The 26,485-nt window shown below is 50.0% G+C and overlaps 10 protein-coding genes across 10 annotated transcripts; 6 read left to right on the plus strand and 4 right to left on the minus strand.

The window, feature by feature from the left end:
* Positions 1-119: 119 nt before the first annotated feature.
* On the minus strand, positions 120-1,377 carry N7457_005444 (BAR domain-containing protein; the record flags this gene model as incomplete). Its single annotated transcript, XM_057176488.1, has 5 exons — positions 120-152; positions 210-341; positions 434-995; positions 1,077-1,232; positions 1,343-1,377. 5 exons carry the CDS (start codon positions 1,375-1,377, stop codon positions 120-122), a joined length of 918 nt encoding a protein of 305 aa, XP_057030790.1.
* A 2,732-nt stretch (positions 1,378-4,109) lies between these two features.
* N7457_005445 (uncharacterized protein) lies at positions 4,110-5,602 on the minus strand (the record flags this gene model as incomplete). Its single annotated transcript, XM_057176489.1, has 5 exons — positions 4,110-4,156; positions 4,209-4,733; positions 4,806-4,902; positions 4,954-5,499; positions 5,591-5,602. 5 exons carry the CDS (start codon positions 5,600-5,602, stop codon positions 4,110-4,112), a joined length of 1,227 nt encoding a protein of 408 aa, XP_057030791.1.
* A 384-nt stretch (positions 5,603-5,986) lies between these two features.
* Positions 5,987-9,324, minus strand: N7457_005446 (uncharacterized protein; the record flags this gene model as incomplete). Its single annotated transcript, XM_057176490.1, has 5 exons — positions 5,987-6,100; positions 6,169-7,282; positions 7,339-8,441; positions 8,500-9,140; positions 9,192-9,324. 5 exons carry the CDS (start codon positions 9,322-9,324, stop codon positions 5,987-5,989), a joined length of 3,105 nt encoding a protein of 1,034 aa, XP_057030792.1.
* Positions 9,325-9,979: 655 nt separating this feature from the next.
* On the plus strand, positions 9,980-11,521 carry N7457_005447 (25S rRNA (adenine645-N1)-methyltransferase; the record flags this gene model as incomplete). Its single annotated transcript, XM_057176491.1, has 1 exon — positions 9,980-11,521. The coding sequence occupies one exon, from the start codon at positions 9,980-9,982 to the stop codon at positions 11,519-11,521; it is 1,542 nt and encodes a 513-aa protein (XP_057030793.1).
* A 236-nt stretch (positions 11,522-11,757) lies between these two features.
* On the minus strand, positions 11,758-12,825 carry pup2 (proteasome core particle subunit alpha 5; the record flags this gene model as incomplete). Its single annotated transcript, XM_057176492.1, has 5 exons — positions 11,758-12,037; positions 12,095-12,438; positions 12,584-12,662; positions 12,730-12,742; positions 12,801-12,825. 5 exons carry the CDS (start codon positions 12,823-12,825, stop codon positions 11,758-11,760), a joined length of 741 nt encoding a protein of 246 aa, XP_057030794.1.
* Positions 12,826-13,162: 337 nt separating this feature from the next.
* On the plus strand, positions 13,163-16,017 carry N7457_005449 (gamma-tubulin-complex subunit SPC97; the record flags this gene model as incomplete). The annotated part of the gene is made up of 4 exons (XM_057176493.1): positions 13,163-13,529; positions 13,604-15,588; positions 15,649-15,866; positions 15,924-16,017. The coding sequence occupies 4 exons, from the start codon at positions 13,163-13,165 to the stop codon at positions 16,015-16,017; spliced, it is 2,664 nt and encodes an 887-aa protein (XP_057030795.1).
* Positions 16,018-16,606: 589 nt separating this feature from the next.
* N7457_005450 (uncharacterized protein) lies at positions 16,607-17,558 on the plus strand (the record flags this gene model as incomplete). Its single annotated transcript, XM_057176494.1, has 3 exons — positions 16,607-17,020; positions 17,080-17,287; positions 17,350-17,558. The coding sequence occupies 3 exons, from the start codon at positions 16,607-16,609 to the stop codon at positions 17,556-17,558; spliced, it is 831 nt and encodes a 276-aa protein (XP_057030796.1).
* Positions 17,559-21,152: 3,594 nt separating this feature from the next.
* On the plus strand, positions 21,153-21,845 carry N7457_005451 (uncharacterized protein; the record flags this gene model as incomplete). The annotated part of the gene is made up of 4 exons (XM_057176495.1): positions 21,153-21,157; positions 21,222-21,342; positions 21,392-21,553; positions 21,609-21,845. 4 exons carry the CDS (start codon positions 21,153-21,155, stop codon positions 21,843-21,845), a joined length of 525 nt encoding a protein of 174 aa, XP_057030797.1.
* A 252-nt stretch (positions 21,846-22,097) lies between these two features.
* On the plus strand, positions 22,098-22,543 carry N7457_005452 (uncharacterized protein; the record flags this gene model as incomplete). Its single annotated transcript, XM_057176496.1, has 2 exons — positions 22,098-22,308; positions 22,362-22,543. 2 exons carry the CDS (start codon positions 22,098-22,100, stop codon positions 22,541-22,543), a joined length of 393 nt encoding a protein of 130 aa, XP_057030798.1.
* A 2,162-nt stretch (positions 22,544-24,705) lies between these two features.
* On the plus strand, positions 24,706-25,872 carry N7457_005453 (KRR1 small subunit processome component; the record flags this gene model as incomplete). The annotated part of the gene is made up of 2 exons (XM_057176497.1): positions 24,706-24,765; positions 24,838-25,872. The coding sequence occupies 2 exons, from the start codon at positions 24,706-24,708 to the stop codon at positions 25,870-25,872; spliced, it is 1,095 nt and encodes a 364-aa protein (XP_057030799.1).
* Positions 25,873-26,485: the final 613 nt, after the last annotated feature.

Genomic DNA, 26,485 nt, shown 5'->3' on the forward strand with positions numbered 1-26,485 from the left:
ACGGCACAGCAGAAGCAAAAAGGCTTAGATACAAAAAGACAATGCCATGGCTCGGATAACAGACAAAATCGAAGCCAGGCAGAACAATTAAACAGAGGAAACGAAAAAAGGGAAATCATTTATGCGCCTTCACGAATTTTGCGGTAGCTGGCCTACAAAGAACTCGTTAGAAGCGATAGATTAATGGACAAGAATAACTAGGAACGTACCTCCTGCTCGACCTGCAAGGCATCCACGGTGGGAGCAAGCTCGCTGAGGATCTCATATGACTTCTTGTGGAACTCAAGCTGAGCGGCAATCAAATCGGCCAGGTTGCGCAGGGGTTCAGGGGTATCAAGGACCTGATTCAGACAATGTTAGTTCCATGTGACGGGGGTTGAACATGAACCCAAGTACAGGGTAGAAAATAAGATATAAACCAAGAGATACGTACGTTCTTCATCACACTCACGGCCTCCTCGGTCTGGCCAACAAATTCGTCCTCGGCCTGCTCGATCTCCGCACGGGCATCCTCGCTCAGGTTATCCAAATCCCCGTGGGCAGACGCCTTCTTGCTAGCCTTGATCGAGTCAAGCATCAAGCGAGCATTCTCAACATTCTTGCGCGCTTTAGCAGCGAACATCAAGTTGGTGTTGAGGGTGGTGTTCCAGCCAGCCAGGAAGCGGGACTGGATCTGGGCATCCTGGGCCAGGCGAGCCTCGCCGACCTTCTCCTCGGCCAGGGCGTACTTCTCCAACGCAGTAGCAAGAGGGTCCTCACCCTCAGTGCTCTGCGCGAGTGTCTGAGAACCGGCGAGGGAAGCGCGGGCGATCGCGTGGTTGAAGGTCTTGGGTTGGGGCTTTGCGGAAGGCGGGGCAGTCAAGGCAGCTTGGGCCTCAGCGGGCGAGCCTGCCTGCGACAAGAGCTGGACCTTCTCATTGATGGTGCGGCCGAGGTCATTGAAGGACTCGCGGATGTTGGGAGGGTAGTCGTAGGCCTCATTGGAGTATTGGGAGCTGTTCGCAAGAGAGGGTACCAGTCAGTGCCCGTAGAAAGAAACACGCATTGAAGCGCAGAGGGTAGCAAAGATTACTCACGTCACTTGCAACAGCTTCTGGTGGACGAGCTTGAGCGCGTCGACGCGCTTCTCAAGTTCAATGTATTCATCGGGGAGTTGGGTCTTGTCTTCGGCTTGGCCCAGCTGCTCCTTGATCATTTGCTGGGTACGCTGCGCAAAAGGCGTGAAACTTGCACTGTTCGCCAAAAAACCATAAGGAAACACAATGTTAGTAAGGCGACCGGTCACAAGTGAAAATGAGTGGACTCGGGCCCACAGGATAGGGGGTCTACAATGTGTACTCACCTGAAGTTCTTTCCGAATGCCTGCATTCGATCCATGATTGGCGGATTTGGGAAATTTTAACTGAAAAAGAAAACAAGAAGGGAATGGGAGATAATGGATGGAATGATGATAGAACATCACCACATGTGCTCCGCGGGCGGGACGCAGTCTCGACCTTGCACCGCCTCAGTTGCGCCACTTGTTATCAGGCATCCATAGGGCAGGTCGTCAAGTTGATTCTTTCCTTCTTTGTTTTGTTTTGTATGTTTTTTTCTGTGCTTCTTTAATATCTCTATCATACTTTAAAAGAAACAGGTGTATGAAAAAGGCATTGTGCAGCTGAGGAGCCGTTAGGATGAGCATATTGGGCATATAATCCATACTTCGTTTGAAGGCGTGATCGTTCGAGCGTTTAAAAACAAGTGTTTTGCTGGCATAAGTCCACGCAGTACAGACCATGAAGATGCTACCTCCCCACCCTATGAGATCAGCCTCTCAAGTGCGATCATCTTGGTGTGCCCAGACAGGTAGTAGTTGCGCTTCATGGAGAGACCAGCAACGCTTGAGAGGAACGCCAGCTGCCAATGTGTATAGCGCTCAGAGGTCGATTCCCATCAAAATCGAATGTGCTGTCTGAATATGCCTAGATTTAAGATGGCAGAAAATGAGAATAGCCGAATTACTATGATATAGACCTTACTGTGTAATAATAAGTGCCTAGTTAAGATACCTAGGTCTCAAGAGTAGTCCAATCCTGGCATGTTTAGGCAGCATATTCGACTTCAGTTGAAACGGACCTCCAGCGCTATACACCTTCGTAGCCAGCGCCCTCAAGCCCAAACAAGGAACAAGGTCAACTTCCAAGCCCAATGATCTTGCTACTCTGATGACTGATTTTCCTTGATTCAATTACTGGTACTAAGGCGACAGGTATATTGTGAAAGCCATCAAGAAAGACGGATCCTTAATAGGGTGTTCATTTACTTAGAGCAACGTCAAAATTGAAAATAAGCAAACCGGAATATCTAGCAAAATCATCCAGGCAAGTCACTTCCCACAAATCCTCGTAACATTGGCAACGGTGTTTCCTTGCGTAAGAGGCCATGCCCATTTCAGAAGCAGGTTCAACTTCTCTAGAAAATCGCTGTCAACTATATCAAAGTATCTTTGCCCGTAAGCAGGCACGGCAATCATATATCCTAGATCTAGGAGCTCTGAGAACTAGATATGAAACTTGCTATCAAAATAGGATTAGAACATATGGCATCCGCCGAATTTGTCTATCAGAGATACTAAATGCTAATGGCAGGTTAGTAAAACCCTAATCCCTAAGAAGGAAAGATAAACCGGGAAAGTAAAATAGGACTCGTTTAACCGATTCTTCTTCGACTTTTTCTAATCAGCCTCGGTCATTTCTTAGTGGGTTAATATAGCGATTGCAAAGAGCTCTATCGAGGAAGGTCGTTTATTAATATATCTCTCCTAGTTAGAGAACCTGAAAATTGAACGCTAGTGGCCCTTATACGTATGGTAGGGTAATAAACCTAGAGGAAATTCTAACTTCTCGGTATTTAAACATTTAACTTTAGGTAACTGTCGCTCGAGCTAGAATCGTATATCTCTAAGAATAGTATACGTCTCGCTAGAGTATAAGTTAGCATCTAAAAGATATAATATACTTCATCCACTAATAGGTCTACTTCCTATCCCCCTTTAGGAATCCTAAAAGACTATTAGTAATAAGTATATAAAGACTAAGGGGTATATAAATCTTTCATAGTGAAATTCTTCGGATAAAATACCACTCCCTATGAAGGTAAAATGGTTATATTGATCCCTTATCGTATCTGGAAACATAGCCATCTCGAATGACTTAAGAATCTATGGGTAGGGGCGAGGACCTGGTACTTTAGACTAGCTTGTAATCTCTAGGAAGGGTGAAGCTGCTAAATCTGAATCGAGAAAATCTCGAAAATCAACCCGTGGTAGGAGGCACCTAGGTAGCTTATAACCGATGGCAAAGACATTGTATCAGTGCGGATATCAAACCTTGGAATCGCGTTTTCCTGACCGATCATTTTTTTAGAAGGTCAACTGGTATTGACGACGACTACCAAAAGACTATGTATCGTAGGTTTCTGTGTTAAGTGATGACCAAATCCGCCTTAAAAGGTGTCGGGGCTGGGTCCAGCCCCGGAGGTGCCGCTGATATACGGACCGTGGAATACTTCCATGGTATGGATTTTGGCACCCTGGTAGGTTATTTCTCACTAGGCTTAGATAGAAAGTATGAAGCTGTATTCCATTTTTAGTAGTCTTTTTGACTGCCTTCCTCGAGGCCTTTTTCGCAACCATTTGTCACGGATATCTTCTTCTCTTCTCAAGATACGTACACCTATAATGTATGAATGGCCTCAATTGGGATAGCTTTAAACAGGGACTATGGGTTACAATAGAGTAATGAGCGATGTCAAGAGCGGTCCAAAGTCAGGCATATCCAGGCAACAGATTTGATTTCAACTGAAACCCACCCCTGAGCGCTATACGCCTTGATAGCCTACACATGCAGAGGCCGAGGATCTTTCTAACGTTTTCAACATATATGTGGAAACTTCAATGTATAAGGGAACCTAAATGTATATCGAAAGGACATTTGCAAATTGGGTAAGAAAATACATAGTAATACCCGGAATTCCGCTTCCAGATAAACTCTTAGAATCAGATTAAAATCGTAATGTCGTAAACCTTCGCTTCGTAATAAAAGCAGGAAAGCAGAACAGAAAGCAGCTCAAGTTAGAGTTGCCATCATGGCACGCATGATGCGAGAGTTGGGTTCTAAATATGATTAGCATCACTAAAGGGACATAGGAAAGCTGTCGCTGCATACCTTTGCGATCCTGCCTCCGAATCTCAGTAAATTCCTCCTCGTTACCTCTATTGTCAATGATCTCCGTGTCACGTTGGCGAGTGATCTCAATTCCACCCTGCTTCTCCATACGAAGACGTCTGATCTCCTCTTCCAGACTCTGGATATCACGGTCGCTCTCTCGTGGACGTACAAGAACCATTGAGCTGGTATGGGCACTCTCGGTTTCTCGTGCTCCGATGTATTGCACTGGAGCCGAGACACGAGGTCCATTGTCATGGACTGATATCGCCCGTCGCCGGGACACCCCGCGTGAAGCCGCCCGCAGTCGCGACCGATCTACCGGCCGACCTACAGGCCGCTCGATAACCTCTTCATAATGCTCCACAGGACGACGCGATCGTGACCTGTGACGCGAAGGTGCTGCTTCGACGATGAATGCCTCATGGCTGGTGCGCGGAGAAGCAGCCTCAACGAGCAGGTGTTCCGTGGTTATCCTCTCACGCGGCCTGAGTGGAGGAGAGGGTGGGATGGCGATGTATTCGCCTGTTTAGAAACTCATTCAGCAAGGTTCTCTCTTTCTTGAGTGGAATTGGGGGATGAGGATGTCACACTCACTTTCCACGGGTGAAGGCCGTCTGAACTCACGACTCCGGGCGAGCACTTCGTCGATCTGAGCCTTTGACAACGCCTTCTGAATGACGATCACGTCCCCCTAACCAGGTCAGCACCCGACGACAGCATCATTGGAGAACCGAACACTAACCTCCTCCTTGAATGGATAGCCTAGATCCATGATGGCGTACACATCGGCAAGGTGACGAGGAACGCGAGTCTTTCCTTTGCGTGGGTAAGGTTTCTCCTCGTGATGTCTGCGGACAGTGCTACTGGAGCGGCGGCGATGGTCAGTCATATCTCGATCCCTAATCTCTCTAAACTCCTCGTCGCCATAGTAGTCGGGTTCAGCGATCCTAATATCCTCATAGACCTCGCGCTCGCGATAACGGCCCGGGTGACGGGGAGGCGGAGCAAGCACAGGTACGCGAGGAGTACGGGGAGCGCGGTCTCGCACTTCGAACTGTTCCATCTTGCGCCGGGGTATGCGGTCGAAAGTGTCCAAGGACGACTGCCGCCTAATAAGCTGCGGACGTCGGAATGACGGACTGTCGTCACCGCGTCGGCGCCGGTCAGGCGCCACAAGTGGTCCAGCAGGGGATGATGGGTGGTCTAGATAGTCATCTTGATAGAGCCTCCCTGGTGTACGCGCAGGGGGGCCATATTGGTCTTCATCATGGAGACGCGCCTCAAAACGCTCTTCGGCATGGCGGGGTCGTTCAGCGACGGGGGACCCCGTGAGTATCGGTCATATCTGTCGCGAGAGTCCAGGGTCCCTGTTGACGAACGGTAATCACCATATCGAGACATTTGGGAAGGAGTATCAGATGCCCTACAAATGTGAACCGTGGATGACGCGGGCGGCTGACTTTCGGAGAGTGGGGGAGGGGTTCGAGGGAACCACGGCTGAGACACACTCGAGAGAGAGAGAAACTGAAGGCAAAGAAGCAGAATGGAGAAACGAAGAATCTGCCTTAGGAGAAAATAGAAAGCCAAAATCAAATAAGATGGAAGACAAAGCGTCAGGCAGAAGCCGATCACTGATGACATTGGGTCGGACTATATTGGGTGTGGGGGAGATAAAACTCTCCGCCACAACTTTGCTTCTATGTTGGGCACTACTGTATGTGATGGTATGGGATGTCTAAGATAGGGAATAGCTAGGACATTTGTTATATCCAATTCTAGACTTCCAAATTGGCAATGTTCTCTTCCAAAATGCCCATAGCCCAATGAGCCCGGTCTGGGTTGACTCGGACGAATCGACGATCGTCAACCTCCTCGAGCACAGCCTCCGACTGTGGCGCAAACATTAGCAGGCCCATTTGAGGCCAAGGATCCATGAGTAGCTGAGGAGGATTCTTACCTCATGCTGTCGTTCCACTTCCCGGGTCCGATCGGTCTCAAACGACCGTTGATAGGGCGGTCCACGACCTTGCGTTGCAGCGACTATCCATGCTTTCTCACAGCCACCTGCAATAGCGTCCGCGCTCTTCCACCCAGTCAGGCGGGAAATGTCGCGCAGTTTCGAAATCGTCCAAGTTCGCTGGGTGGGATCAGTATATTGCACAGCAGCGAAAAAGTACGGCACCGTCATGTCCGTCATTGAAGAACCCAGATTCGGACTGAGACTTCCAGCTTCCAGGTTGAAGCGTTGCGGGTAGTAGATGCCAGATAGGATTTTGCCGACAGTTTGTGCATATCCGGCAGTCGTTGGAGCCGCTACCCCAGCAGCCATCATAATAGCCGGCGGCATAGATGGGTGAATCCGATTGAAAAGGAGACGCATAGCATAGTAAAATCCCCAAATTACCGCGATGGTATGAGTACGATATTGGAGGGCAGGACCAAATGGAGTTGAGATCGGGGGTGCGACATCCGCTGGCAAAGGTTGGAAATCGCGGCCCAGCGCATGGGAAAACGTGTCCATGGCGGCCAGGATCTCTTCCCATTCTTGTTCGGCCTCCTTGTAACTCATGTCTTGAGCTGGGTCATCCAAGTCCGGCGACGAACGTGGCTCGCGTGGCCTATCTTGGAATCCAGAGGGAAGGCGTACGGGTGGTTGGGCTGGTATCATTCCGTACATGGGTGGACTGTCAGTCACTGTCGGTCCGGTGCTTGGAGGGGACATTGCCGCAGGTTCTGCCATTGATGGGCGTCTAGGTTCACCTCTAGGTTGCATGCTGGGCATGCCTGAAGGAGGACCAGGGGGAGGCCCCGGAGCAAAGCTGCCAGGTGGTCCAGGTCTTTGACCAGGAGGGCCGCCAGCGAAGCGTCCCATGAATTGGAACAGCTCAGGCCCTGGTTTCCAGTCTATGCCACCTGCCTTCAGGGTTCTCAGCTTCCGCTTACGATCACGGAAGCCAAAATCTGTCACCCGAGCGAGCAGCAGCCACAAATGGTCAGCCGAACCGTAGATTGCATCTAATCGGCCAATTCCTGCCCGGGGAGGGCATTGACCCCATTGTGAGTAGGGCATTCTGGTTTGTATCATGAGCAATTATTTTCCTTCCATTAATGGCAGGTGTAGACTTACAATAATTTGTTTCCACCCACGAAACTCTGGATCACATCTTGCTTCAAATACCACCAATATAGATCACACTGAATTCGGAACACCTCAATGTCCTTACGAGTGAAATGTCTCTTGGGAGGCAGCGTATGTTCTTCATCGATCCCACCAAAATAATCGTAATTGACAGCTCGTCCCATAATGGTGCCTATGAGAGCTTCATCGACGCTATCCTCTTTCTCCAAGAAGGGATCGTCCTCAGAGACCTGTCCAGACATCCCCCACCCCAAGTTTGACCAGTCTGACTCGCGTCGCTGCGAATTAACTCTGCGTCGATGGGCCCGAAGATCTCTGGTGGTTCTGGCATAATCGATCTCTCGGATAAGATGGGTGGACCCGGCCAAGTGGTTATTCCATTTCGAATGATCGGCAGATATCACCTCGTAATAGCCTAGTAGAAGAGTGGCGGCCAAGGTACCGATTTGTTTGCGTCGAAGTGGAAGTCCGACTGCAGTACCAACTCGTTTCAAGGCATAGTGGTAGTGCTTCAAAGATACTGCTGTGGAAACTTGTTGTAGGTAGGCAATATGCAAGCTACTGACAGCTAGTATTGCCTGGAGAAGGGCTGGATGCTCCAAAGCCTTGAGCGCAAGGGTATAGACCCATAGACCCTGTTGTGCAGATGGTACAGCTGCCCCCAGGACAATCGAGGAATCGGTAGGATGTCTTTCAAATATAGACAAGGAAGGGCCAGTTGAGTGAATGAAGTGAGCGAAGATGCGGGCTGTTTTGGGGTTATTCAAGGGAGAAGAGCCAAGCGTAGGACGGTATGAGGCGAGAACGTTCGGCTCGTTGAGATAAGTCGTGAAAGAACGCAGTTGGCGCTCATCGCGATTGGCAGAGGCCATGATGAGACTCAGTTGATTGAAGCCTTCGGTCTGTGATTGATCCCCCATTTCATCGTCCGAGTCCACGTCATAATAGTCCTCGCTTTCATCCTCCATGTATATTAATTGTGATTTAAGAGGAATCTGATGGGGTATAAATTGTTCATGAGATCGTAACTGCTGCGGTGGTTGTCCCGGTGGTGGTTGATAATGATATATCGTAGGCAAATGCTGAATCATCTAGAAAATCATACTCAGCATACCAGCTGCAAACCGTAGAGACAACGACAATGCATACCTGGGGTATTACGTTGGTATCAAACTCTTGGCCACTTGATATGGGATTGAAAGCTGGAATCGGGGAAAGATTGGAGGCATTTTCTCCAGCCGACTGCTCGATTGGAGCGATGATTCGCGGTGCAATCTGCACGTTTGTCTGTGGCCCCGGTATGGTGTTTATCTGACTCGATTCCACTGGCTGCTGCAATTGTGAGTAGTTAGTTAGGTTTGGGGGGATGGATGCACTTTCGCTTTGAGCCATTGACAAATGGCCTGGCGGTTGCATCGAAGCTGCTTGACCGTAGAAGGGAAATGTATTAAGCGGTTGAGTGTAGCTCGACGAAGGCATCTGTGATGGCAAGGAATGATATCCCATAGTTGCCGGATCAACAGGTCGCGGAGCGAGCATTGGATGCTGAGCAGCGGCTGCCGCTTGTTGGGGAGGAAGTTGAAAGCCATAGTCGTTGTATATCGGTACTCCCATATGCTGTTGCTCCATCTGGTGATGCTGACCATGGCCGCCGCTAAAAGAACCGAAGATGCCTATGGGGTTCTTGAAGATGACCCGCTGGGCATAACCCTCGCAGATCCGCTTGGACTTGACGCAGTTGGTGCATATTGGCTTCTCTTCGCCGCACTTGATCCGGCGCTTTCGACAAGCTACGAGGCCTGGTCAATGGGGAAACTTCTCTCCAGCATTCTGCAACATACTCAAGCAGCCTGTCTTGGTTCTCTTCTTGGGGAGTCTGCGGGGACCGGATGACCGTGCGGTTGAGGCATCCGCAGAGCCGCCATCAATGGGATCCGCTGGAGTGTCCAGCTGGTTCTGAAGATCATCAGCCATAGTGAAGGACTGATTCTCAAGCAGAAGTCAGGATGAACAAGGGAGAAGTCATTGTGGGACCAAGAGAACACAGTTTAGGAAGAGAAGGATGCCAACCAAGAAAGTAAGAAACAGGGCTAACGGGGAACTCGAGGGAAAAGCTGCCGAGGATCGCAGATCACCCGCGATACACTGTCTATGGTTCGTCGGGGGAATGTGCATTGGTTTCCACATATGATCAGCTACATAATTCAGATTTAACTCTTACACCGGTAGACTGCTTGGCTCAGGGAGCACAAGAGGGTCATTGCAGGGGTCCATCTACTCCGTAGGAGGCAGTCTTTTGGGGGCTACACGCATGGGGGACAGGGTGCAAGGTTCTTGAGCAGCCAATCAAGCCCTTCTATTCGCCCTTATGCGCCTATCTTTGTCTAGTTTCCAGGCTAAGACAAGTCACACGAGTGCTCATATAGGCTTTTAGGCGAATAAGAGTCGACATTTAGATAGTGGTGCCTGAGGCAGGAATGTGTATGTAATCTGATAGTAAGATTACCGTACCGATAACGAAATTTTGAGCTTGTCTTTTTTTTCTTTGCGAAAGCATCCATCCGAGTGCTTCTTCCAGTCTGCATTCTTCAAAGGCATTGGGCAGTAGAACAATCCTTCAGCATTAATCATGTTTGCTGTTCCAGGTTGGTCCGTTGAGAGCTCCGCTCTGAAGTCGCAGACTCAACCGGCCTCGCAGCCTAAGAACGAGTCCCAACCCGAGAAGGATGCCTCGACCCCCAATGGAAAGAATAACAAGCGCAAGCGTGCCAATGACCGTGTCACCGCGGGAAATGTGGATGAAATGTACCGCAGACATATCGAAGGCGGAACCCCAAAGGGTGGAAAGCATGGCGCAGAAGCTTCTGTGAAGTCAGGGAAGAAGCAAAAGAAGGACAAGAAGGCCAAGGAGACAGTCGAGAAAGACTCCAATCAGGAGCCTTCAAATGAAGATATCAACACCGCCGATGTCGACGCCGACGCCGACGCCGATCAAGCCGAGGAGAAAGCACCCAAGAAGAAGCAGAGGAAGAACAAGAAGAACAAGGACAACGCCTCAGAGGACAAGACCGACGCAGATGCTACTACTGCTGTCCCGGCTAAAGAAGCGCCTGCCCCTGCTGCGCCTGCACTGCCACCAACAACAAACCTGACTCCTCTTCAGCAAGCCATGCGACAGAAGCTGATCTCCTCTCGTTTCCGCCACCTGAACGAAACCCTCTACACCACCCCGTCCGCGAAAGCCCTCGAGATGTTTAGTGCCAACCCTGAGCTGTTCGACGAATACCACGCTGGATTTGCGCGACAGGTTAAGGAGTCATGGCCTTCCAACCCAGTCGACGGCTACATCAAGACTATCCGAACCCGAGGTGCAATCCCGCTCCCCAGGAGAGGAAAGCCTCTCAATCCAGCTAAGGGCTACCCACTCCCCCGCCGTCCTAACGGACTATGCACATTCGCCGATCTTGGCTGTGGTGATGCGCAGCTCGCACGCGCATTGACTCCCTCCGCCAAGAAGCTCAACATCAAACTCAACAGCTACGATTTGGCAGCGCCCGATGCGCTGATAACCAAGGCCGACATTTCCAACCTCCCCTTGGAAGACGGCGCGGCAGATGTGGCTATTTTCTGTCTCAGTCTGATGGGAACCAATTGGGTCTCGTTCGTTGAGGAGGCATGGCGCATCCTGCGCGGTGATGGTAAGGGTGAGTGCTGGGTCAGCGAGGTCAAGAGTCGATTTGGCAAGGTTGTCCGCAAGAAGTCTCAAATTGGTGCGCAGAAGCCTGGCAGCAAGGCAGACAAGAAGAAGCCTAAGAAGAAGGCCGGCAAGGATGATGACTCTGATGCCGATGAGGCTGATATCTTTGCCGAGGATGTGCGGCCATCTGATAACACCGATGAGACTGATATCTCGGCGTTTGTGGAGGTCTTCCGGTCTCGTGGGTTCATGCTTCGCCAAGAGTCGGTGGACAAGTCTAATAAGATGTTCGTGAGAATGGTCTTCGTCAAGCAGGGTGGTGCGCCCACCAAGGGGAAACACGCTTCGGCTCTCAGTGCGCCTGCCCCTGGCACCAAGAAACGTTTTGTTGACCGCAAGCCTGATTCAGAATCTGGCATGTCGGCTGAGCAGGAGGCTCAAGTGTTGAAGCCTTGTGTTTATAAGATCCGGTAGATGTTATGAAGCGTCTGTTCCTTTCTCCTTGCACATAACCAAAAGAATTTATCATCCATTCTCTCCATATTTGAAACCATCTTAGGCTGCTGGCTACATAAATTCGGTATAAAAATGCTAACGTGTAAGCGTTGGACGGCATCGTCATTATTTTTCTATTGCTCCTGACATAGATACTAGCCTCCAAATCAAGTCCGAGGAGCCTCTTCAAAAGATATCTTTGTCACTAATCGCACTCATTGGTTGCCGCCAAGCTGTGTGACAGCGTGGCCCATTTCCTCATCGTTGTAGATACGGAAGCCCTTCTCCTTGGTCACACTAGCCAATTGGACGTTCTTCGAATCCAGCTTCTCCTCCATGACCTGCTTCAGCGTCTTGAGGACCAGCGTCTCAGCCTCTGCTAGAGTCAAAGATCGATGGTATTCATTCTGCAGCTCTGCTTGTGCGCCTTCGCTTCCCGAGCCGATGGCCTTGGCGTCATACCGGTAGAATGTGCCGGACGGTTCGGCGTGGTATCTAGCAGGGAAAACAGATCAGCAATTATATCAGAGCAAAGAAGACAGCATTACTTACAGCTGGGGCCCGTCTTCGTCATAACCCGCAATTAACAGTGCAACACCGAACGGTCTGCTCATGACACTTTCCTCATCATCACCACTCTCGCCGAATCGCAGGGCCAAGTCGCAAATGGCTTGAGTAGTGCTCTCAACTCGCAGAGGCTCGGCATAGTGGAAAGCGTGGTTCTGGCACTCGACGCGAGCGTGTTCAACCAAGTTGCGGGCATCGGCCTGCAGTCCGGACATGGCACAGCCGATGTGCTGGTCGATTTCGACGATCTTCTCGACAGACGATGCTTCAAGGAGGGTGGATGTGACGCGCTTCTCAACACCGAGGATCACACCTTCGGATGTTGCTACCTAGTTGAGTGTCAGCGGAACCCGGCCCATGATCGCATCATCCTTGGTTTGGCGCTCCGATAGCAGTACAATGATCGCTCGTTGTAGTGCTTCGAGGCTTTCCGCGGAATTGTAGAGTATATAGGAACTGTGCGGTATGACATACTCCGATCGCTGTGGAGCCTAGTTTGATAGCTTCAAGAGAGTATTCGACCTGGAACAAACGACCTTCGGGGGAGAAGGTGCTGCAAAGACATCATTGTCAGACTTCAAATCCATCTAACGAACACGGATGAAACTCGGAAAACGTACTTGATTCCACGGTCTGTCCAGAGCTGTTAGTTGATTCCGCATCAGTGAGGGGAGACATTGGCCAAGCTTACCATATTCTGATCGTGCAATGAACATGTTGGATTATCTGACGGGATGGGAGGGAATGATCAAGACAAGAAGCAATAAAGCAATATAGGATCAGGATGGAGGACAGAATCAGTTGGAACGGAAGAAGAGCAGAGGTGTCTAAGTGAAGCTCGGGAAGGAAGCTCTCGACGTACGCAAGAGGTGAGTGCCTGGTTGCTGCCTTGGTGCCTTAGGCAGTGTCCTGCCCAAACCAAAGTGGAGTTGTTTGAATACTTGCATCTGCTCCCCATACATTGGCTCTGGTGCTTTCATTGTTGGTGATTCCTCGATTTCGCGCCCGGGGATCCCCTATGCTGAATGATCTACTCGTCGCCCTCGTGGGATTATGTCTGCCCATGACCGCGCTGCGTATATGAGCGCTCCACGACCCCGCGCCGTCTCCAATCGCGTCGATTCCGAAACTCGCGGACCGTCGGCGATGCAAGTCGAGAATAAGGACCCCTTGCGCCACAGCACATCAAGTCAACAACCTAGAGCATCCCGGGATCAGAGGAGCATGTCTGAGAAGCGATCAGAACGGGCGATGATCACAACACGGGAAAAAGCAGTGCGAAGGAACCCTATCACCTCTGTCAAGGAAGCTGTCAGCGCGGCCAGCAGAGGCGATTGGGATAAGACTCGGACTAGGAAACCAGTTCAGGGCGACAATGCGCCTTTGAATACCCGGAACGAGGAGAACGATATGGCTAGTTGTAAGTGATCCCTGCGTCGCACTTCGGCCTCGAGGCCGCAATAGATTTGCTGACCATATGGTTTGCTTCTGCAGCACCATGGAACCCCCAAGCGTCATTGATTCCTCACTCGACAGCTCCACTCGCATGTCGTGTATCTGTTCCACCTCTAGCTTCGACGGCTCCGCAGTCCCTCCATCCTCGGCCACTTCGAGAGCTCTCATCCGATGCACAAGAAACCGCAATCTTGGAGGACTTGCTGTTCGTTTTCATGGGATTTGAAGGCCAATATATCCACTACGCTAGCTCATACGACCCATCGATCGAGAAGGACCGCCTCACAGGCCCTGTCTTCCAAATAGCCCCCGGCCTGGATCCGACCCTACGCGATCTCACGCAGTCCATGTTAAAGATGGCGACACATTATAGCGCGATGGAGGCCTTTGTGGAAATTCAAAGCCGCGCGGAGTGCGGTGCTGTTAGCCACTCGCTATGTGCATCTATTCGAAAGCTTCTCAAAGACTACCTGATCCTTATTGCCCAACTGGAAGGCCAGCTACTGAACAATCCTACATTTACCCTTCACCTTCTTCACCTCCATACAATGCCCACTAGCCAATGTCTGGCTCAATTATATTCTATGGGCCAGGAACTGTTACTCAAAAATGGTCTTTTAGATGAGGAGCTTGAGGAGTCAATTGACGACTTTGATGAGGATGTTGACAATATCCTTGAACAACTCAAAGAAGGAGGAGACTTGGTACCAGGATCCATGGCGCGCAAGAAAATGTGCAAAGGAGGCAACATTCTCGGACTGCTCACGGGGCGTCTGGCATCTTTCTCAGGTGATCCGACCACTAAGACCCTTCTTCAAACATTGTTGCGTGATGCCAGTCGACCTTACATGGCCATGCTGAATGAGTGGTTACACCATGGCGGTATCAGGGATCCCCACGCCGAATTCCTGGTGAAGGAACAAAAATGGATCAAACGCGAGAAGCTCGAGGAGGACTACACAGATGAATATTGGGAAAAGCGTTATACCATTCGTGAGAATGAGGTTCCGCCCCAGCTTAAGAGCGTTCAAGATAAAGTTCTGCTCGCAGGGAAATACCTTAACGTGGTGCGTGAATGTGGTGGTGTCGACGTTAGCAAGGAGGTGAAAGATGTCCCGAAGACGCTCGATGATCCGCGCTTTTTGGACAACGTTAACTCCGCTTACACCTACGCCAATGCTTCTTTACTTAACCTCCTTGTCACCAAAAACTCTCTTACTACCCGATTCCGATCACTCAAGCATTACTTCTTCCTGGATCGCTCTGATTTCTTCTCCTACTTCCTCGAACTTGGTGCTTCGGAACTACGAAAACCCGCGCGTGCCGTCAACGAGGGCAAGCTCCAATCACTTCTAGATATCGTTCTTCGACAGCCCGGCAGTGTTGCAGCACTGGATCCGTTCAAGGAAGATGTCAAGGTTCGGATGAACAAGATCGGCCTCACAAAATGGCTGATGCAAGTCGTCAATGTTTCGGGGGTGAACCAAGACGGCCCAGAAGCAGAGAAACAACAAGTTTCGGCTGCCCATTCCGCAGAGGAGGACAAAGATATTTTAGGATTCGATGCGCTTGAGTTGGACTATTCGGTTCCATTCCCTCTGTCGCTGGTTATCAGCCGCAAAACCGTTCTACGGTATCAACTTATCTTCCGCCATCTTTTATCGTTGCGACATCTCGAGACATTGCTGGTCACGTCGTGGGCAGATCAGAACAAGACCATCAGCTGGCGGCATAAATCCTCCGATCGACGGCTGGAAATCTGGAAACGGCGGGCATGGAATCTGCGCGCGAAAATGTTGGTGTTTGTTCAGCAACTTTTGTATTTCTGTACGGCAGAAGTCATCGAACCTAACTGGATTGGTCTGATGGACCGCGTCAACAGAGTTGATGCAAATGCTTCGGAGGTGGAGGAAAATGATATGAAGCAGGTCAACCGAACGGTTGACGAGCTGATGCAGGATCATGTGGACTTCTTGGACACCTGTCTGAAAGAGTGTATGCTTACACAGGCCAAATTGTTGAAGGTATGTTCCTCCCTACTAGATTACGGATTTCGTGCATGTACTAATGACCCAACTATATAGATCCATTCAAAACTTGTGACTTGCTGCACCATGTTCGCTTCCTGGACTGCGGCATCACTTTCACGAGCGCTAGCTTCAGCTGATCCCGATCTGGCTGGGGGCAAAGTCCCTGGCGCTGATGCCAGAGGATTTGACCCCACGCGGATTGGAAAGCTTGAGGACACACTGAAGCGATACGAGGACCACTTCTCACGCCATTTGCGGATCTTGATGGACAGGTGAGTACCAGCTTTGGGCATTACTAGTATACCATCATGCGTTCTAACACAATATAGCTTGAACTACTTCGCCGCAACGGAAAGTGTGGTGCTTCTAAAGCTTGCACACTCCTTGACTGCTATCAGCCGTGAGGAGAGCAAGGAAGATTGAAATCCTGCAATCCCTAGCTCTGCGTATTTTATTCCTTGATATCTTTATCAACTTGATCAACCCATATCTGGAAATGCGGTTGCATGCCCTGGCTACGGGTATAATAAGCAAAGCGCTTCAGACCAATGCTGTTGGATGTCACGCGACTCTCGGTGATCCCCGGGCGGATGCTACGAATCTCGGAATTCGGATTGTCGAATTCGTACTGAGTCACCAGGCCCTACTGCGGCCAACATGGGGCCAAGACGGGGATCCGAATGGGATATGTATACCAAGCCTCATCGGTGGGGCTGCGGATATTGGGACAAGTCGAAGTAGACCCATGAACCGAGTCATGTTAGACATCGGGCTTAATGATAATATGAGTAGCATAGTGAAATGAACCTCGATTAAAGAAACATCTCATTAAGCAGGATAACACACAACTTGCTAATCGCGTCCAACGGCCCCTTCGCACGTTAGGCTCCGGATTCGGCGAAGGCTAACTCCGGTATTTTTGGAGAGAATCATTCCAGCAGAACCCAGTAAAACCAAATATCCCAAGAAGCCTGGATCCAAATCCTATACACCCAAAACAACACACACAAACATGCCAATCACCACCGCCATCTCCGGCCTGCGCATCCCACTTCCACGCCCCACACCTCCAACCCGCCTAACCCTGGCCCTCGGCGCCGCCACTGTCCTCGCCTCAGCCCTCGTCCTCCCCGCCGCCTATCGCGACTACAGAATCTTTAAGTCCTACGGCCCGGGCGGCCTGCCGAGCAACGTACTAGGATGGGCAATTGCACGCATGCTGTTCCAGCCATTCGGGCAGGAAATGTTCAGCACAGACGAGTACGTCCAACGCATGGCGGCAGCAGAGGGCCACGGGAAGGGCGATGATGGGTTTTTGGCTCTCTCCGAAGAGCAGCTTCAGGGTCGCGGGGAGAGGCCTGTAATCGGCCCGCATGTTGTACCACAGAGGCAGTTGACGCAGGTACCCGATGAGGGTATTATGGAGGTATGTTGAATGCATTTTTGTTCGAGAAGCATGCGACGAGCTACTGATCACTTGTGCAGAAATTCCGCAGTGTGTTCACGGCTTTCGGATATCGGAACCACCACCTCGTGAAGTTCCAGAGGTCGAATATGGAGCGCCATGCGGATGGGCTGTTTGTTGCGGATCATTTGCCTGTCTCGGGGATTGCGAAGGTTTTGGATCGTGAGATTGCGCATATCCATTCGGGGAATGAGCACTCGGCACATGTGGTGCTTGCGCCAGCTGATTGTATGCATGGTTTTTTTTTTTCTCCGTGGTTTGATGTTTGTGTTGTTAACATCGCATTCTAGGCAAAAGGATTATTGAGGCAGGTTGGGGTCAGCGTCATGCTTTCTCGGGTACCTCTGCGCTCAGCATTCTGTCGCTTGGTACAAAGCCCGACCTTCCTGCGGAGTATATCTTGATCTATGCACCGCGGACGGAAGCCGAGATTGAGACGGTGATGCAGATTATCTCCGCGAGTGTGAAGTTCATGGCAGGGAGGGAGGATGTGCGGTAAATAGGGAATTGAGCGCCTTTCTGTACTGGTCTCACGTTTGATGGGATCTCTCGAGCCAAGCAACTGGCGTAGTAGGCCACTTGGTCTCTTTTTTTCCCGTTCTGTTTGGCTTTATACCCCCCTCTTCAATCGATTAATGGAAATTTTATACTGTCTCACAAACTCCGTAGTGAAAGCCCTCTTATATAAAATGATGTAGAATGAGTTAAATACCTCCATATAGCCTATTTGGACCCTATACTATCACTTCGAGCATGCAAACATGGCGATCGTTTATTGAGCGTGCAGATTCATAAAGGATTGCCTCGACCTGCATGATTAGACTTATGTAGTGCAAATCAAATGCTTGAGATTTGGATATCTCTCGATTCACCCATACCAACCCACTCAAGAAGGCGCGGAGCCAATTGAAGGAATAGCACTCATACAACATACATGTACTTTGTACTCCGTACGTTGATAAGATTTATTTAGAGAGGGGGATTCCTGTATGCATTCAGCTCATCCTCATGGAACTTTACGGGGCCTGCAAAAGCTCCCTTTTTTTGCTCTCTTATTTTTTCCAACTGTGGCCCCGTCTGGTAATGCCACCTGTCAAGTGCATCGATAGCGCGATGCCATGCATGTGGCTAGTGGGACCGACGGAATGGCATTACATAGTGGAGGGCAAGGAGAAACAATCAGGTATCCATAGAAGGGTACGTAAGGAAGCCGATGGTTATGGATTTGTTCCTGTGGCCCATTCCTTGTGGCATTGCAAAGGACTCCAATGGCCTGGCGAGAAGAATGCTGTCTGATTCGGAGGCTCCAGCCTGTTGGGTGGGCGATGGGGATATGGAGAACAAGGAGGAAGGAGGGGCAGTGTTGAACACGCTAAGGAAAAGAGTAAAAAAGAACGCGAGAATAAAACAAGGCAAAAAGGAGGGAAGAAAGTAAAACAGTCCCAAACCGTTGGGGATGTCGACCTTTTGAGTTTCGATAAGAATACTCCGAAAAAGGAGTCCACGGGAATGAGATTGACGATCTCAGAGAACCGCCCTGCCCCCAAGAAAGGTGGCCCCGGGATGAACCATGGCGCTGGGTTTGGAGCCAACGGCGGAGCCGGACGGGTAAGCCCCCTGTCGAAATCCCGACAGCTTGGGTCTTCGGAGGTATGTGAATTGTCTCTGTCGCTTCATATAATTGTTTGTAACAGCCTGTGAACTTAAATCAGTGTGCGGGCCACATACGAAAGACACTTGGCCAAATAATAAACGTGACCGGAAGTAACTCGTCTCTTTGGTGATCCCCGTGCCATAATCGTCCAGTGAGAAGTCCGACCATGCACGAGTCCCAGACTAGGTAGCCGTACCTGCAACTGCAAGTACTAGGTAAATCCTTGCACCTGAACTAGATTGTTGGTGCGGCCACGAAGTGGGACCCGAATATCTCGGAGAATTGCCCCAGGGCAATGAAAAATCAGGAGTCGTCAGGTGGCTTGGGAACAATTTCCAATGTGTTCCCTCCCGACATGAAAGTGGGTACTGGCGAAAGTGTCGTATATAGGTACAACATAGTCGCATATGCCCAGCCGCCAAAGTCAAGAGAACATAGGTCATTCGCATTCTTAGGTACGGATATCTTTTCCAATAGAGCGTGGTTCAGGAGGCACCATGCATCGAGGCAAATCTCGTAATAAAGGTAAACAAAAAAGATAGCATATGCGAAAAGCACGAGAGACACGAAAAAAAAGCAATATAGATCCCTCATCTCATGGACCGTATTCCGTACTTTTGTTGTGTATAATCCTCGACACCCGGAGACAGGCTGGGCAATAGCAAATCTCCATAGTGTCCGCCACTTGCACCAGCAAATTTGGAATCTTGGAATGAAAAACTCTCCAGACAAGCGGTGAGAGCGAGAGCGAGAGAAGAGGGGCCATAATAAAATGCAACATCCAAAAGCAAACCCGCCAGAGTCCCGAGGGAATGGATGCCCCAACGAGAATGTTGCTGATCTTGTCCGTCAAACTCCACTCGGGTCGAGCGGCGGTTGGTGCTATTTGATCATGAAACCGGGCTGAACAAGCCACTTGGCACCCACAGTGCTGCATGCACATTGGCTCGAAGACACGGCGTCACTCCTGAGGCTGGTGAGTGACTATGTTGGAAATCTGTCACCGAGTTCTTTGGTCAGTTTGATGGGCAACTTTGGTTTTTCTTTTTGCTTTTCTATCTTTCAGATATTTATTCTTTTTTTCTCCCTCGTTTTCGTTCAGTATATCCATTCATACAAGGTAGAAACCGGCGATCATCGCTTTTCCTACCTTTGAAACCGGCCATCTGGGGCTTGTCTGGCCTGTACTCCGTACATACGCAAGGGTTGGCGTGAATTCCAGTTCCATGGTTCTCTTCGTTTTGATCTGCTCTATCATAATATGCAGATTCTTAATCCTTCTTTTCTCCGCATGTTCATGTCGCATAGAGGTTCCGTTGGCGTCATTGCAACCCCATGGTGAGATATTGCATGACTGGTTCACTCCTGGGTGCTCAACTCCAGTCCTTGTTGAATCATATTTTGCGAGAGCACAGTTGAAAGTCGGAGTAAGGCATGGTTCAATTTCCAGTAGGCTTGCACTTTTACCACTGGTGACCGTCGGGGAACTCCTCGTCAATTTTAGATCTGAGACAATCCCTGACGGCGCTATGGAGTTCTTGGTCAGATGCAGCGGCGTGTTCGGATTTGTTCTCGATCCACACCTTCGGGCGCCCTTGTACCCCCAAGGATAGTAGGTACCATGCGAGACGGTGTACTGTGCATTAGTTGACGGCACTGCCGCCTACATTCAAGGTTCTTTAGCCTGTCTTTGAAGAACGGAACCGAGCCAAGCCAATTCTGTTACTTGCTGAGTGTGGTGTCGTTTCGGCTTTGTTCGTGAATAACCCTTCGGCTACTGAACAAACCCGCCTGCTTTTTGTATCTTCGAGCCCTGGTTGGTGTACCACTCTCCCAAAGTGGTGAGAAGGGTCTCCCGCGAAAGGCTTCAGAAATCAAATTAAGTAATTTTGCTGTCAGAGATCAAGGGTCCCGAGGAACGCTTTTGGGGGTGGCTCCAATATACCACATGGACGATCCGGAGGGGACTTGGATTCCGCATTGATCGTATTTGGTTACCATCCACGCAAGCCCCATACGTGCTGATCATTCGACCGTCGAGGACCCCATGTCATCAAAAATCAATTCCTGCAGTTGCTGTGATCTTTGGAAGAGGGATTTTCATTGGGTGGGCAGTTTTGTCTTCCCCCATTCGTACAATTTAGTACACACCTTGTATGATTGAAAGCCCCTCCATACAGTCCTCTCCAGCAACGGCCCAAGGGTGAATGATCCTCGCGCGAGGCGCCATCCTGTCCGGGGGTGCCGCCGACGTCCCTAAGCGCCATCCGATCGCTTCCATGAAACATTCAGCCATCGATTTTCATTCCTCTTTCGGATATTGCGATTTCATGGAACTCATTGTACGCACAGCAATCAGCCCCCGCCTTGGTCAGAAAACTGGGAGATACCAGCCCAACTTTCCCTTCTCGTCCGCCGAACAATCGATTCAGCGTAATAATGGTGTAGGCTAATTCTCCCCTGCGTGGATTCGGGTCAAGCGAAATTGACGTTTATCTTGACTCCCAGAAACCCAGATTCGCAGACGGTAGAACTGGACCGTGATTATCTCGATACGGTCACGGTTCAGGGCCGTGAGTATCAGAAATACTCGATTGATCATCGCACGTACTTTGGACCGGTCGATGAGGTGAGAGTCTGAAGTTTTATCGTTGTCACCTTACTAACAGCCAAACCAGGAAGAAGCACAACGACTCGAGAACCAGCAACAAGTATTTCAAAGACTTTTTGATAATCGGCTGATCTTCCCACCGATCCATCGACTTCGAAGAGTTTTGGACTGTGGTCATGGGGCTGCATCCTGGGCCGTTGATGTTGCGGAGCAGAATCCTGGTTGCGAGGTAAAATTTCCGTTTGATTGTGCCCGAAAACGTCCTAAAATTTGGTGCTCCATAGGTCATTGGCGTGGACATTGCCCCTCACATGAGTCCAAGCGATGTTCCTGACAACTTATGGCTTCAGGTGAGTCAACTTGCTTCGAATTCGACAGCAGAGAACCGTTCGGCCTACACCACCAGAGGCCCATATCGCCGCAGGAGGTCCATAATGGGTGCTTCAAATTCTCCGTGTGATTCTTTCATTCTGACCAGCAGTTCTCTCCAAATGTTCAACAGACTGAAGGATGATCGCTGATATTTTGGAGGATAGGTCGATGATTTGAACCGCCCCTTCACATTTCCTGCAAACCATTTCGACCTTGTCCACTCTAGGCTCCTTGCGACCGGAATCAATCGAACCCGATGGCCATCCTATCTTCGTGACATAGTCAGGTGCGAGCCCTTCCAGGCAATTTGGCCTTGCTGTCCCTCCACGGGTTTTCTTAAACGCCCCCAGTGCTAACGCCGGCGATGCTCAAGGGTACTGAGGTCAGGAGGTTGGGTCCAAATGGTGGAGATATATTTCAACGTTCAATCCGACAACGGCTCAATCACTGATGATCATGCCTTGAGGAGATGGAGCACACAATACCTGCGTGCTCTGGAAGACAAGAAAGACCTTCGGATCGGTTCGAAGCTGAGAACCCTTTTGACTGGTGCAGGGTTTGTCGAGGTAGACACAAAGATGATCCCTCTTCCTTTGTCTGCATGGTCGACTGGTTGGTCCTCAGCAGCCCAAAGAAAAGGACCGAGACTGATTCGTCTCATATAGATCCACGGATGCGAGAGATCGGTCGATTCAATCGTGAAAACATACAGCAACTTCTCCGATCGCTCGCAATATATCCATTGACTCAACGCTTGCACATGTCACCAGCGAGTTTCGACTCTTTGGTGGACCAAGCACAGCACGAAGCAGCAGATCTCACATTAAAAGCATACTTTCCACTGTAGGTAATGTTCAATCTGAATTCGAAACACACAATCTGACGAGACAGGTACGTATGTATTGGCCGAAAGCCGTGAGGCATCAATAAGATTTATTGAAAGCCGAAATGGGTCAGGTGGGAACAACCTCATGCTAGATAAGGCTCAAGCGAGCCCCCTTTTGGGGCCGTTCCTCGTGCGTTCCACGCCTAGCATCATGTACAGCTTTTGTTGTTTTGCTCTTCGCATCCCACCGGCATGATGATATTGCATTAGTGGAAAGATGGTTAGTCGAATGAGTTTTTATACCGTACCAGTTCCTCTGCTGTGTCTGGTATCACGATGGGTTTCCATATCAACAAACACCTCCATTTTTTCGCTGAAGTACAGTGGAAAACTTGAAAACCTCGATGTTCCATCGAAAAGAACGTCACATAGTGGCACTGAGAACCAGCAGGGGAGCCAATCGTGATTGGCGCAAAGGAATGTGTGTAGCTCAGTTACAATAGGGACCGGGGTGTTTGCAGAAGCGATAAATACGCACACGCATGAGGCCTGGGTTGTAAAGAGCCTCATCTCCACACAAACACGGCAGGGAATCGCCTCGAGACATCCCTTTTCCTGGTTAGGATTCGCTCGGTTTGGGTTTGCTGTCTGATATGGACAATGAAGGAGAGGAATCAGAGAACAAAGAGCTCACGATACAAGTCCTTGCATGCAGATTAAGCCGTTGAGATCGTGTCCGGTCCGGTACCCGATACCCGATCCCCGATAGTGATGCGAGGGCCCGATCCGGCCTTTCCCTTTAGAGAAAGACACTTTTGATCCAAAGAAGGTCCGAGATGTGACTGATCACAATCCTGACTGGGGATGGTTGATGACGAACGTGAATGACCGACATGGAAAGACGAAGATGAAACAGAGTGGGAGGGGACTCCCGCCAGCGAACTGACGGGAAAGAGCCAGGGAACCGATTTTCAGCAAAACACATGATCTACACGCCAACTGACCCGAAACACCCCATCTGCGCTGTGCAGCTCGGCGTATGTGACCAGCTGATCTGTGAACAATACCCTGGTGGATTCACAACTTTATGTCTTCACGTCTTTGACCAATTGTGGTCCATATATAGTCCCGTTGAACGGCGGCAAGTCTCATCGTGTCTTCGTGAGCAGTCACAACGTCCGACACATACCAATGAACGTTGAGTCTCGTGTTTCGTTGGTCTCCCTTGGGCAGCAAGAGCTTTAATAGCCCAATATACTCTTCCCCGGGGTTTAAGCAAAGAGTGGTACTCAATTGGGACCGCAATCTCACAGATTACTGGGAGTACAATTCAACAAAGTTCTAGAATGGGATCCAAACAAAGTTCAACCCTCGCTTATTTGCTGAGTTCCCTCTCCCTTGCCCGGGAAGAGCCCATGTTGCTTCTGAATGCCAAGAACTGGTACCTAAGTTCCTTTCAGAATGCCCCTGGACATTCGAGAGAATATACAGGGGGAGACTAGGTAGTCCTGGTCTCTCCGAGGTCTTCTATGGCATCTGGATCCCCGAAGGGACCCACAGATGCTCGAGCTGCTCCGTACGGAGTACACGGGCTACGATTTTTCTTGCTTTTGATGCATTGGAACGTGGCGCGGCGGCGATGATGGGGCACAGACCTACCCGAGAGCCGTAGCTATCAACCCCAGTCAATGTGATGGGTTTTCTTTCAGGGGCTCCGAGGCCAGAATGACGCAACAAGGATTAGAAGACATACAGCTCTGATCACTACTCATTGCTAATGGATGATTGATAGATTTGCAAGCCTATATCCAATACTGCGTACGTGAGAGTAATAATTGGCAATCCTTCGAATGTGTTCGGTGGTGATCTTCACTTCATTCGTCTTCACTTTGGATGAACCGAAGTGCGCTTGCTGTAGCATATCATAACGGACCCAAAATTTCAAAATCTCCAATCCAGTTAGCCACCGCTGTGAGTAATGAGATCTTAGCGTAGAGTTAGTGATCAGGAGTGAGGATATGCATGCTTGATCCCGATCTATATACAGTTCTGCCTGAGACTACAGGCATCAATACTACCCGATCGGGGAAAGCGGGGAGAAAAAAAGTTGGCGCGGATTTTCAATTTGAGCTCCGGAACAGTCGCCCATTTCTTTTTCCTGCGACCAAGTCACCACCGACAAAATGCCTTCAACACACAACAAGGAAAAGGCCTGGGATACAGATGATATTGATAAGTGGAAGGTACATCAACACACACGGCTGTTTCTTTTTTTTCTACAAATCAAAACTCTTACTGACAAACCCTCGCAACAGATCGAAGAATTCAAACCCGAACACAATGCTGCAGGCAGTTTCGCCGAGGAGTCCTCGTTCATGACCCTCTTCCCCAAATACCGCGAACAGTACCTGAAGGAAGCATGGCCGGTGATCACACGCGCGCTGGAGAAGCAGGGCATCGCCTGCACACTGGATTTAGTGGAGGGCAGCATGACCGTGAAGACGACAAGAAAGACCTACGACCCCGCAGCGATCATCAAAGCCCGGGATCTGATCAAGCTCCTCGCGCGTAGCGTACCCGTGACACAAGCGATGAAGATTCTCGAAGACGGCGTCGCATGTGACGTGATCAAGATCCGCAACCAGGTGCGGAACAAAGAGCGCTTCGTGAAGCGACGACAGCGTATTCTCGGCCCGAACGGTTCAACTCTCAAAGCACTCGAGCTGCTCACCAGCACATACATCCTGGTCCAGGGTAACACAGTGGCCGTGATGGGTCCGTTCAAGGGACTGAAGGAAGTGCGCCGGATCATCGACGATTGCATGGCAAATATCCACCCTATCTACCACATCAAGGAGCTTATGATCAAGCGCGAGCTTGCTAAGGACCCGACCCTGGCGGAAGAGTCCTGGGACCGGTTCCTGCCCAACTTCAAGAAGCGCACTCTGTCCAAGCGCCATGTGCCATTCAAGGTTACCGACAAGGAGAAGAAGGTCTACACACCATTCCCGCCTGCCCCGGAGAAGAGCAAAGTCGATTTGCAGATCGAGTCTGGAGAGTACTTCTTGTCAAAGGAGGCCAAGGAGCGCGTTCACAAGGAGGAGGTTGTCGAGCGGCAACGCCTCAAGCGCGAGGAGAAGATGCGCGAGCGAGAGAAGGACTTTGTTGCTCCCGAGGAGGCTGTGCCGGCCGATCTCGAGGAAAAGAAGAAAAAGAAGGACAAGAAGGAGAAGAGCAAGCGGAAACGCGAGGCCGAGGCGGATGTCGATGCAGACGAGGCTGCCGAGCGCAAGGAGAAGAAGAAAAAGAAGAAGAGCAAGTCCAAGGAGGCTTCTTCCGATGGGGAATGAACTGCTCTTTGATTGTGATATCGGTATTTTGTATCGGATTTGGCGCTTATGGCAGTGCATAGGTCTGGCGTTTAAATGTCTTGTCTCCTGGTTCTTCGTTGCAACGCTGCAACCCGTGTACGCCGCAAGCTGGCGTACACTTACAAAAAATATTGTTCAATACCAAGAAATGATTTACTTCACCCACACTGTTCTGCGCATGATCGTGATAAAAAGTAATTGTTCATTTGATAGACCTAAATACACTATGCTGACCATGATTACCCATGAATGTATGTAAGGAGCGAAGGATACCCAGAAATGGCACACGAAGAGCTTTATTCTATATGATTCGCGCCATCCCGTGTGTTCTTCATGACCGATATGCGAAGATGTATAGCGCTCAGGGGTTGCTTCCGATTAATACTGAATTAGCTACCTGAACTAGGTATGCTGTGTTTTATGAGCTGTATAGACCCCAACAACTTATGCACCCCTGGATTTCACTGCCCTTCGGATACAAAAAGCACGATCTAAAGAATTGAGACTTTGTGGGTAGATATTGGTCACTGAAAATTAACTCCATCGGCAATTGGATAGTTCCGGGCATACCTTGATCTAAAATGATATTTCG

Source organism: Penicillium paradoxum (genome assembly GCF_028828445.1).
Source record: "Penicillium paradoxum strain IBT 22861 chromosome Unknown utg000005l_segment0_segment0, whole genome shotgun sequence".
Taxonomy (NCBI): Eukaryota; Fungi; Ascomycota; class Eurotiomycetes; order Eurotiales; family Aspergillaceae; genus Penicillium; species Penicillium paradoxum.